Source organism: Manis pentadactyla, chromosome 9, assembly GCF_030020395.1.
Source record: "Manis pentadactyla isolate mManPen7 chromosome 9, mManPen7.hap1, whole genome shotgun sequence".
In the NCBI taxonomy this organism is placed as follows: domain Eukaryota; kingdom Metazoa; phylum Chordata; class Mammalia; order Pholidota; family Manidae; genus Manis; species Manis pentadactyla.
The window spans coordinates 109,918,807-109,931,386 of record NC_080027.1 but is presented as its reverse complement, the minus strand read 5'-3'; the positions used below and the strand labels follow the sequence as shown (position 1 = coordinate 109,931,386).

Genomic DNA, 12,580 nt, shown 5'->3' with positions numbered 1-12,580 from the left:
GAGTGCAAACAGGGTCTCAGGGAAAAGGGCTGGGGAGAGCAGAGAGAGGATGAGAGAAGGGCGACCAAGGCAGGAGAAGAGTGGGCAGGCCTTGTTCCCCTCGCCCAAGGGAAGGGAATCAAACTGAAATGGCCAAATCCACTTTCCAGAGAGTATCTTGCTTTTGGAATCCTTTAACTTTTCCTCCAGTCCCCATGCCCCTTCTCCCACCAAGCTTCATCCAGAAATTCAAAGAACTCAGGGCCACATTCCACCACCTGGTACTTTTGGATGTGGCCACAATGAGCGAAAAGGATGGCAGCCCCTAAACTGTGCATGAGGAGCCATGTACGCGGCCCCAGTGGGCCCGTGCCAGTGAGATGCTCTCTGGAGCTTTATGGAACTTGGAGGCAGCAGCAGGAGTAGGTCCTCTGGCAGAACCACCAGCCTAGCAGGGACGTGTCTCTTCCCAAGGCAGAGTCTCTAATACTCTATTGGAACATCTTGTCTGCCATGATGCCACAGACATGGTATCAGAGTGTAAAGCCAGTTTCTTGTTTGTGTCTGAGTTCCATCTCTCTCCCACTTCTTTGAGCTTCTAGAAAAGCGGCAACATTGCTATGGTGTATTCCTAGGTGAATGAAAGAGCTCTGGAGTTCTGGGCCAGTGTAAACATCAAACAGTAACTATTACTAATGTGTGGAGAAGAAATCTGGACCCTAAAGCGCTGCGTATCCTAACAGCAAGTGACTCCCAAAGTATAATGCCCTAAGAAGCCATGGGGATTCCTCCCAACACTCCAGGCCCAGGCCCCATAATCAGTCACATCAATCAGGCAGATCTAGTGATGGATGCAACTGGTGCTCTTTGTCAGCCTTCTCCCTTGTACTGCCAAGAGAAGTGGGTAGCTGGGCTGAGGGGGAGGGGGTCGCCCCCTTCATCATGTGTCGTGGGATAGAAGTCATGTTCTTTTGTTCTGATACCTAGAAGGAACCACGGCAGAGCTCCTTCCTATGACAGGGAGGAAGAAATTTGTTAAGAGGTTTCCTTTATTTAAGGACATTAAATAAAGTGTTTTTTTTTTTTTTTTGCAAATGACCTTAGCGATAAGGTCAACAATTCCTTAAATTATCAAGAGGTTAACAATTTCTTGTTCAACCATGTTTAGAGGAATTTCTGCATTCTTTACTTAGCTTATATGAACAAAGATGTTCTGTCTCTCTAAGCTCTGATGGCTGTTTTGCTGCGGGCTGCCTTGCCCACATGCGCCATCCCATAGGCTACCACTGTGCCTCCCCTACTCACCCCTTCCTTTCTAGTGACCCCTTCATGAGAAGAAACACAGAATAACACATAAACACCCCACCGTGGGCAGTACTGCCAACCACTTCTTGCTTCGTTCCGGGACCTCATCCTTGCTTCCTGCTCCTTTCCTTGGTTCTCTCCGCCGCCTCCCCAGCCCAGCTCCCTCCCCGCGCTCTGGCCTCCCCACAGCTGGTCTCTAGCCCAGAGCAAAGGAAGGGGTGGTCTACCTTATATGCCACTTTGGAGGGACATCTCTTGCCGAGGCCTAGCGGTGGTGACATGAGAGTCAGCATTTCATACATCTCAGTGTAATGGATGCGGCCACTGCTCATGGAGGGGGGGTCAGCAGGGAGGGAGACGGGTTGGCAGGGAGGGCAGCAGGGTGAGGAAAAGGAAGTGGGGAGAAGGATGCAGACAGGTGGGGGAGAACAGGCATTCCCAGACAGCCAAAACAGAACAAAAGAATACAGAAAACGGGAAGAACAAAACAAAATGGACAAACAGGAGAAGAATAGGAAACCTGTTAATCAAGGCAAGTTGTATTTGTGACTCCATCCTGGTGTGGATTTATAGCGCACCCACACAGACCCGGGAACACCCGTGGCGACCTCTGGTCCCTCTGCTTCCTCTGGGCACTGTCCTGGAGACTTGGTTTCTCCTCCTGGGTCAGCATCAGCCCACTGCCTGTTCACGCTATCTGACCCCCATACATGAGCTTGTTCTCAATTCCCAGGGCTGTGTGCAAGCGGTATAAACCGGATAGACGACACTCTGGCCATGGGTTAGAACTGCTGGCCCCAGCGGGGACAGTGGCAGCCTGGAAGTGAGGCCTCTGTCCTCTGCGTAACCCATGGGCGGGCGCCGTGTATCCCCCTGCGTGGTGTGCGCGCAGCAGGTGGCGGCGGCGGCTTGCACCCAAAGTGCTGGGCTGCTGGGCAGAGTCGCCCCATTGCTTCCACCTGGCTCCCTGGGGAAGAGTGCTCTCTATTCCCCAGCATGCCTCAGGGCGACGGCATGCTGGGGACAGAAGAAACAAAACCAGGAGGAGGAAGAGCGTCTCGCATGCCATGCGGCCCTCCCCAGCTCTCCCACATGCGGCTGCAGGTGTCACCAGGGTGGAGTTTAAAGAGTTTCAGCAGAGGCAGCTGTTCGGCCTCCCATGTATGAGAGTCACTGTGTCACCACCCCAAGCCAGCTCCTTCCCGTTGCCCGGGCTGGCCTCTTCCGGGGCCTGTCTTCTTCCAGCTGCCAACCGTACTGCACCCCAGGGGGCCTGCCCTTCTCTCCTGCTGCACCAGGACCGGGGGCCCTATCTAGGGGGTGTGGCCTTGGATGGCACCTTGGCGGAGTCACTCGTGTTAGAGTTGCCAGGGCCTGGGAGAGTTAGAGAGGGGGTCCTATATGCCCCTGGTCAGTGTTCGTGGTCTCACACGCAGTGACCCGGCAGTTCTAACAGACCTCAGTCCCCTCAACAATATAAGGCTGGATCACCCTAAGGCTAGAAACCTGCTAGGGGCCCTCCATCATCCCCTGAGACCTTCCCAGACCCTCTGACCCAATTTACCCTCCTTTACCTGCTCTCACCTCTTCCTAATTCTTCATTGTTTCTCACCTCATTCCATCCTACAGCTTTTATAATCACTTCTGGCCCAACAGTCCGGGAGTTGGAGGGTGGGCAGGAGCAGGGAATGACCAGAATCACACTTTGCTACTTTATATACAGGATGATGACACTAGTTTGCTAAAAGGAAGCTCTCTGTCCCCAGTGTAGAGAAACCAGACCCTCTGGGGGATGGTAAGGTTTCTGCACTCTCTGGAGGACAGAGAACCCCTTTGGTTACATCAGTAAGTTAAGGTGGAGCGGAGAGAGACAGAGTGTGTGCATGTGAAGAAACGTGAAAGCAGTCAAATCGGCCTTCATCAAGTTCTCAACTTTTTTTTCTGCCTTCCCCCCAAAACGTGCCCTTCATCCTTATGTAACAGCTGCTGGTTCTGGGAGGGTTTGGACCTCTTTAAACTCAAAGAAAAGCAACATGAAGGTTCCCTCATGTGGTGCGGTGGTGGTGAAGCAGAACAGAGAGGAGGGATTTGGAGTTGTGCCCCATTGCCGGTCATGGCTGGGGACTGGGAGCAAACCTTGCAGGCCACCCTGTAGGGGCAGTTCTCTCCCAGGCCCAGAGGCGGCGAGATCACCCGCACTAATTTGTACATATCCTTATACGGAATCCTGCCGCTGTAAAGGAAGCACAGGTGGGTTAATAGGGCACTTGGAGAAGGGTGGGAAAGAAATGACAGCTTAGCCAATGAAGGGGTGGCTGGAAGGAAGAACAGCTTTTTTCCTTGGGCCTGGCAAAGCCAGACCAGGAGATAAGGAGAGCAACAAGCATCAGAGAACCATCACCTTGCTGGACTGAATCCCCCTGTCTTCTAAGTAAATCAGAGCCAGTCCATGCCCCAGGGGACTGCCTAATGATCAAGATCGGAGCCAGTGATACCTATCTGGCCCATAGCTGGCCAGATGCACAACATGGACCCTGGCTCAAGCCAGGCCTCTAAAAACAAATCCTGGCAATTCACAAATGCCTCTGACTGGTCTCAAGGGCAGATGCCAGGCTGAAGTGGACTGCAGAACTGTTTGCTTTTCACAGGCACTGATTACAGTCAGTTATTCAGACCCGCTTGTCAGGGGCAGTGGGAAGTCAGCATCTTTCTGTAGCCTGCGAGAGACAAATTTCCCATTAGGCTAATTAGCAAGGAGCAGTTGGCAGGAGGGAATCTGCAAAGGGCTTTGCTCCTCTTTGTGGCAGATTGTTCCCGAGTTCAGCTTGGAAAAGCTCTGCTGTATATAGTGGAAGCCTGCCTTGGTCTGCACTCAGAGAGTGGCCCAGGAGGGGACTACAGACATCCTCCCCCAGCTCTGCTCTGCCAGCCAGCCAACAGGCAGCTTGCTGGGATCCAGTCAGACTTCCAGGGACAATGTGACCTATCTTACCAGCCCCCTGTCACATCAACCTGCTACAGAGTTCTGGCTTTCAGTGGAAAGGACAGAATCAACAATTGATTCATTTTCATGGGTTAAAGCATCTGCTCTGTCAGGAGTCCAGAATAAACAAGCAATGGCCAGGGATCTGAAGGTCTGGACATATCCTGCTACAGACCATGGCTCCCACCAGAAATTACAAAGACGCACGTCCACCTCTGAGCATCCAGTTGTTGCCAGCCACTACGTTGAGACTAGAGCTATTCCCCAGTGTCAGTCCTTCTAGCCTTTTCTTAATTTTGGTGTTGATTCCTTTTCCTCTTCCAAATAGCAGCTCATCGGTACTTCCAAGTCTCTTGATTCTTGAGAGGAAGTTAATTTAACTATTTGTTCTTTTGTATCTGATTGAGAGGGACGTGGGTGGGTTGGTACTATCTGAAGGCTGATGTCCTCTGCAGTGTGTGTCAATCTTCTTTTAAAAGACTCAGGCTCACTGTTAGTTTTTAACCCCCTCACCCCGTAGAGAAGGCCAGTGCAACTCTCGCCAGAACAAGTTAGACCGTGAGTCACAGAGCAGGCAGAAGAGGCTCTCCTTTTCCTCTTTGTTCCCTCACAGCTCATGTAGCTAAGTTTCATGATTTTTTTAGTCCTCATGGAATCCTGTCTTCCCAACAGCAGGAGTGAGTCGGGCAGGGAGGGACATGTTTAATGTACATGGCATTTGGGTCCTAAGAAATGTGAAACCACAGGAAGCTGGGGTTTCTGAGAGCCAAGGACACCTGAATGAGGCTCAGCAAATGGTGGACACTTGGCTAGCAGCTCATTTCTCCTCTCCCAGGTGAGTGCAGACATCCCCTCTTTGCTTCCCAATCCCACGGCCAACCAAGGTTTTACAGACCGATTTTCCATACTTTCCAGTTACTTTCCCATAAGGTTATTATCTATTATTACTAACAGTTATATACACGATGTAATCCTCGCAACCGCCATTCATTACCACGTTTGCAGACGAGGAAGCTTAGACTGGTTAAGCAAATTCCCCAAGGCCACAGAGCAGATAAGGTGCATTCCCCTGAGCACACTGCCCCCTGCTTTCTCAGCAGCCTATCTACTAGGAAGCAGGCCCAGAAGGTAAAAGCCATTGCTCAGCTATTGTAATAGGATTAGATTTAGAGAACTCTGTGCCTTAGGTCATTAATAATTACTGAGAGGAAGAGAATTCTGATTCACAATTCCAACCCCTGAGACAGGACCTACGTTCAACAGTTTCACAGGAGGACAGATTTGCGGAAGAGTTTCACATTATGCAGGGGTTCCAGGTGGAAGCAATGAGGTCTGTTCCTGTAAAGGATAGCATTTCTTGTGTTTGCAGAAGGGGACCAGAATGGATAGATTGGTGAGACAGGATCCAAAAGCTAAGATGGCGCAGGACAGAAAAGTTCCTGCCCAGCAATTCTCACCGTGTCCTCAACAGTGAGGGACAAAATGCCGCCTTTGTACTTTAAAGCAGGAATCAGCAAACTTTTTCTGTAAAGGGCCAGAGAGTAAATTTTTTCAAATTTGAGGGCCATTCTGTCTTTGTTGCAACTATGCACTTCTGCCTTATAGTGTGAAAGCAACCATAGAAAACATACAGGAGTGGGTGTGGCTCCATTCCAATAAAACTGTATTTGGGCCGCATTTAGCCCACAGGCTATGGTTTGCTAGCTCCTGCTCTAAAGCCCAGAAGGCACATCACTTGAGACCTACTGGCTAATGAGGGGAGGTTACCCCTGCAAATTCCTGTCATTTACTTCAGTTGCATGCAATATAAGTCTGCAAATGCAAAGGTTAAAGGGATCAGTTGGAACAAAAACTTGCTTGTTGTTTTACATAATTTCAGGGTAATCTCAAATTGTACCTTTTGAGAGGGATGAGACAGATAAAATGCTAATGTCACTGACCACAGTGGCCAGATGTCTAGCTGGCCCAGGAAACCTTTTCAACCCTTCCCACACGGCTCCCCACTGTGACTCAAGGGAGTTCCCTAACCATTGGCAAGAAAAGAAGAAGAAAGAGATTACTGGAAGCTCCTCTGAGCGTTGAACCCAAACACTCTGAGGTGTGGACTATGTGATGAGTTTGGCAAAGAGAGGGAGGTGCCTGTCACAGAAGGAAAGAGGGGGAAGGAAGACAAAGAAGGTTTGTCTTTGACAACTGGCTTGATGCCAGAGCCAGTCTGAGGACCTGGTCTCTTCTCGGGCCATAACCAAGAGGAATCTCCTCTCCTTCTGTAACAGGCAAGCATTTGGGTGGGTCCAATTCCAACCTCATTCTTGAGAGCTCCAGAGCCCTCGATATGGGTGGCCTCTTGACAGGGTGGCCGAGAGAACTACGCACCATGCAGCTCTGTCATATTCTGCCCAGACACGGACAAACTCATCCAAGTGGTGAGGCCCCAGGATGGAGGAGTCCCGCGTCAGGTATTCAAAGTTGTCCATGATGACAGCCACAAACAGGTTGAGCATCTGGAGGTCAAGGGGGGAGAAGAAGAGTTAGGGGAAACCTAGAGCAGAAAGACAGACTTCCAGGCATACACAGAACTCAAATGTTTGTGAGGCTAAAGTTCCCAAAAAGCACTGTTGATCTTGCTGAATGACATCCATTTTCACTATCTGTTCCGCACATTTCATTGTGTGAGCATTATTATTTTACTTTTCTATGCCACTTTATACTTGCAAAATACTCCACAAAAAGAGTTGCTTTTATCTGTTCGATTTATTTGTTATTGTTTGGCAGCAGAGGGAGCAGCGGTGACAACATTCTCAAAGGCTAGCGGCAGTCAAGGCCTGACCTCCACCCTCCCTCCCAACCTCCCTCCCACCCTTTCTGCACAAAAGGAGCCAATGGGAGAGCTGGTGAGCTGTCTTAGAACTGACTGCACGGCTCACTGCGTGGACAGGTGAAGCTGTGCACGCTCTAACGTGGCTTCCAAGACACTATTCTCCTGCTTATTTAATGCTTACTGTGCACCCACTGTGTTCCAAACAGAGATCCCGAGGCTGGAGATGGAAAATAAGAAAGTTCCTGTCCAGAGATATACTCCCATGCCTAGCATACTGCTTTGGCCCATGGCTACAGTTTGGTGACCTCCGATCTAGATTATACAATGGGCAACAGAAACCACTAAAGGGGTTTAAATTAGGAGAGAGACCAAGGGATATTTGCATTCAGAAAGGACTCTTGGTAGCAGGGTGGGAGTTAGGTGGGAGACCAGGAGTGAGGGTTTTGTGGTGCTCCTGAACCAAGCCAGTGGTGGATAACAGTAGAGAATAAAGGAGGTGGAATCGGCAGGACTTGATCCCAGTGAATGGCCTGTTCTGTTGTGTCCTGGCTGCCCAGCATCCATTTACTGTACTTCCCGTCTCTTGGGGACCCCACCTCTTACCTACTCCCAGTTAATATGGTTCAGAGAGGAACCATGTGTGGCTCAGGCCTCAACTAGTCATTGAATCCCATTCCCCTTGGGTCACCATGATTGGATCACCCATCACGGCCAAGAAAATGGTACTGAGCCTTCTGGGCAAAAGACTTGTCCTTCCCCATCAGTCTTGAGAGCGTGAGGATTGAGGCCTAGAGCTGCTGCTCCACTGCCTTGAAGCCACAGGCTGTGGCTGTTAGAGAAAAGAGCTCACATGGAAGAGCGTGAAGGAGGAGATCTGTAAATAGAAAAATTAACTGGTCCTGGTGATGTCACCTGAGCCCCAGATCAAGCTTGCTTAAGCCCGTCCTGCCCAGGAGTCTTCATTTGCATGTGCCTATCAAACCCTTTCCGCTCAGGCCAGATTTAGCTGGGCTTTTGGTCACTTGCAAGTGAAAGAGTCCTGCCTGACAGAGACCAACTGGCTGTGGGGTGAGGGATCAGGCGTCCCTGATGCTTCCCACGTAAAGTGGTTGGGTGGCTGGAGGGGCCACATACTCAGAAGGCTGTTCAGGACAGGGAGAGTCTAGAGGAAGACACGGGTACAATCTCTCTGAAATGCAGAGACTGCTGGCTGCATTCTGGCAACTGTTCTCCTTTCCTCCCCCCATCCTGCTGCCTAGAATATAAGTGGATGTCTGGAGGTCTAGCCTCATGAGGATGAAGGCCACTCCCGGGAGGTGATGTCTGGGACACGGACTGCTCTGTGGAGCCACCATAACAAGCCTGTACTGCCTTTCTCCAGGCTTCCCTGGTGTGTGAGGGAAATGAACATCCCTTTTGGCTGTGCTCCCTTGTTATCTGGGGAGGACTGTCTCATGCAGATGAACCTAATCCTAGCATGGGCCTTTCTTTTGTTGCTGAGATTGAATCTACATTGCATATATTCAATCACTGCTTGGGTTATAAAGGGTTTTCCATGCATCCACACATTTGTTTTACATGCCTTTCAAGGTACCTATCATAAATGTTAGCAAAAACTATTAGTATCACTACTGTTTTACATCTACACAGTCTTTCATAATGTGCTGTGTGCATTCACACCTATTATTTGCTTTAATGCTGCTCTGAGGCAGATTTAATTACTACCAGTCTTTCAAGGATAAAAGTGCTTAGTACACAGGTCTGTATGCTCAGCCCCAAGCACAGGGCCTGGCACATCCCAGTGCATCAGTAGATGTTTCTAGAGTGGTTGGTTTGAGTTGAAAAGCTGTGTGACTTGCCCAAGGTCACAAAGTCAATCTCATGTGGGGCTGAGAGCTGAAAGCAGATCATCTCATACTGAATATAGCCTCTTTAAAAATAACATTAATGTGAATTATGCAGCACACTCCATCTCAAAATTCTAAAAGTAACTTTATAGTCTCTAATTAATTTTCCAGTTATATCTTTGGTTTCTTTTAAATATTTATTATTAAACACCTAAGCCATGTAGGATAAAATTGAGATGTCTACATGCCCTTCTAAATGCTCCATTTCACCCCTATCAAAAAGCGCTGATACGCCTGTGTCCCTTTCACCCTTCAACTCTAGATGACAGAGGGACTGTAACGTGCTGACCCATTCCTCACAGTGCCTAGGTCAGGGCGAGCCGTTCCACAGACACTCAATAAAAATGTGCTGAATATGTGAATGAATAAACTTCAAATTCCGACTAATATCATCATTCTAAGCTTCCTTTCAGTTATTTTCATTACACATTATATTTCCATATTATAATAGGATACTGTTTTGTGTTCTTTTTTCATTGAAAAACCATTCACAATCATGAGAAGGAAGTGTATTAAGATACATGTATGAGCTCACCATGCAAATACTACTCTTATTATCAAGTTGGTTTTCCTCTCATTTTACAGAAGCTACAAAGGGCAGGTGTCTTGGCCATGGCTAGAATAACAACAAAGTCAAGACCACAGTGTGGGTACCCAGGTCTCCAGGAGGTTTCTTCTCTGCTGGATTAACCTGCCGGCCATCCTTAGCAGTCTGTCTGCAGCCACTTGCCCACACTGGGTCCAGAGCACTGGACATGTGGCAAGTCCCCTTGGGATCACTCTAAAGAGTCAGAAATGCCTGGACATGAGACAAGTCATTCACTTTTTGAGGAACAGCAATGAAATTGAGCACTTTTTAGTGGCATCAGCGGAGAAGCTGAGCTGAAGGATGTCATGATGGCCAGAAATGCCCAACTGACCTTTTATTGATTTGGTAGCTGTTCTGTTTATCACACTTGTCTGACTGTGTAGGACAGACATTTCTGGATGCCTGCATGCTGATTCACAGTTTCACCCGAAGAAAGAAATAAGGCACCTAGGGCTTCTCATCACTTTATATAAGTGGGTGTGCTTCCCATATACTACTTGACATTTACTAATGTCCAAAACAATCATAGTCTTTCATGTCTATCAAGCTGGCCAACTGTCATCAGACAATGATGTAAGTCAAGAGAGACCACATGCATCATATTATATATTGTCATTATACTCTTAAAAATGCTGTCACCTTTTGTCACCAAACTGGCATGTAAGTCAAGAGAGACCACATCCATCACATTGTATATTGTCATCATTTTACTCTTAAAAATGCTGTCATCTTATATTTTCAAGGTACTTTCTCTCAACAGTTCAAAAGTGTCCAAAAGAGAGAGAAGATATTCCTAGCCCTACCTGTTAGATAAAATACCTGAGGTACAGAAGAGAAAGATTTGCTCTGGGTCACAACAGATTCAACCTGAAGCTCCACACTCTGTTCACTGAACTCTACTCCCCTCTTCATCCCTTCTCACAACAGTCCCTCCCTAAAAGCAGCAAAGACTTTTCACTGTGGGACAGCAAAAATCACCCGCAAGGAGTCTGATACACATCCCGGCGTCCAGGAGACCCTCTTGAGGAGGATCATGTTTTTCACACATGGAGCGCCGGTGTGAATATGAGCTGAGGGAAATGTCTCAGTCCATCAGAGGGCTGAGTGTGGGGTGGGCGGGCCGCATTACGGGCCAGGAGCCCAGTGTTGCTCACCAGGAAGGAGCAGAAGAAGATGAAGGAGACAAAGTAAACGTAGGCCAGGTCGGTGCCACAGCGGTCGCTCTCGTGCTGCCCCGCCGGGGCGGTGGTGTCCCGCTCACAGCCTTTCTCCCCAAGGCACGAAAGCATTATCTCCTGCCAGGCCTCCCCGGTGGCACTCCTGCACCCGAGACATTTGGGTTAGTAGCAGTGGGTCTATGTATCCTGCCCTCTCCCTGGCCCTCTTCCCTGATGTACCCATCACTTTCTCTTGCTCTGAGCCTAACAGGTTAGTTTGGGGACAGCCAGCCTCCCTCTAGGGCTTTCCATCCAGACATGGAGTGCCAGTCAGGTCTCTCTTGTTATGCTACCTCACTTGTTGCTTCTCTGTCTTTTGAGGAGTCTCTGCTGATAGTGGTGGGACTCTCTCGGATCCCACATGAAGCTGGCCATCCAAGGTGTCAGCCATCACATGCAATTTGGTCTGCAAGAACCTGTCCTTGCCCTCCCCCTCTGGGAGCCCTAGAGGACATGTTGACATTGCAATTTGCAAATTACTGAGCCAAAAATGTTGCAGCAACATTCTAAAGTCATTGGAGCAGTTGCCCCTCCCCACCACCCCTGCCCCACTCCACTCTATGTCCTGACAGGAGCAGGCAAGCAGGATAAAGGGACAGTGGGAGGCAGAGGCAGACCTCTTCCTGTTTGCCTTGACAGGCGAGCTCCAGCTACAACAGTTATGGTCCAGGTACCTGAAGAGTAACATGAGGGACCCGAAGAAACTGCGGAAGTTGTTGTGCCGGTTGATGTGACTCTCCTCATCTAATTTTATGTTGCCAAATACCTGGAGGAGAAAAACAACAGAATGCAAAGAGCATGACTGAGCAGTGTGCTGTGTCCAGCGAGTGGATATCAGCGCCCCCCGCAGGGCTGACAAATCCATGTGCATGGCTCCTGATGGCTTAACCCTGCAGCACACAATAAACCGAGAGAGGCTGTGGACCCCATGCTCTGAGCTTGGTTTGCAGGAGTAATTACACTCCCCAGTGCAGCAAAGAGGATGAATGCCGGCCAGGAGCACAGAAGGCAGGATCTTATGAAGTCATTCTGTTCTCCCTATATCTGAGTTGGTCTTTTTATTTCCATGGTACCTGCAACTGTGGTACTGGTCACAGTCCTCACGCAGTCTGTCAAAGACATTACCCCATAACAGGAGTGTAGGGAAGGACCTACTTCTTTCCTCCCATCTCAGGTAGGACTGATGGGACCATGAGCACCTGCAGAAGTTGGGATTTATGGCTTGGGCCGATGCTGCCCTGGAATGTGCAAGCAGTTTAGGTCAAAAAGGGGCATCTCTATCTCCCTTGGATATGTTCCTAACCAGAGAGCCAAATTTCAGAAGTTCAATATGTCTGCAACCTGGAATTCAAAAGAACGAATGTACCCAAAACAAAGTCCAGGCCAATAGGATGAAGAAGGACAACTGGCTACTTGGAAATGCAAAAAGTAAATGGATTTAGGGTCGCTAAGTTTAGAACGGGATCACTGTGCAAATTCATGTGGGGGGAAAAAAAGAGGGAGAACTCAGAGATCTTTACCCACTGAGAGTGAATATTGATGAACTCTCACACATGTGCTGTCTGGAGCCAACTTCAACCCTAAGTCTCTTCAGATGAGAAGGGCACCCTTACACATGTTCTTTCATTCCCAGCCATGTCTCAGATACCAGGGTCTATTCTTAGGAGTCAATGCTTGTACAACTGAAGGCTTACCGGTCACTTTTCCAGCAACTGGAGACAATTTTCAGCCTATATTTAATATGCTTCCGTTTATCTAATATATGCTAAATGGAACACA

General features: G+C 48.8%; 1 protein-coding gene across 10 annotated transcripts in view; it reads right to left on the bottom strand.

The window, feature by feature from the left end:
- The window catches only part of CACNA1E (calcium voltage-gated channel subunit alpha1 E), a 454,989-nt gene that overhangs the window by 21,051 nt on the left and 421,358 nt on the right, over nt 1-12,580 (bottom strand). For 6 of the 10 annotated variants that reach the window (XM_057507925.1, XM_057507930.1, XM_057507928.1 and 3 more), the window contains 4 exons: nt 11,476-11,567; nt 10,739-10,904; nt 6,644-6,771; nt 1,512-1,608 (listed from right to left, as the gene is read on the bottom strand). In XM_057507925.1, coding sequence (XP_057363908.1) covers nt 1,512-1,608; nt 6,644-6,771; nt 10,739-10,904; nt 11,476-11,567 — 483 coding nt within the window. Of the gene's footprint in view, nt 1-1,511; nt 1,609-3,420; nt 3,518-6,643; nt 6,772-10,738; nt 10,905-11,475; nt 11,568-12,580 lie in introns of all 10 variants that reach the window. The other 4 variants (XM_057507926.1, XM_057507931.1, XM_057507935.1 and 1 more) reach the window with 2 other exon arrangements.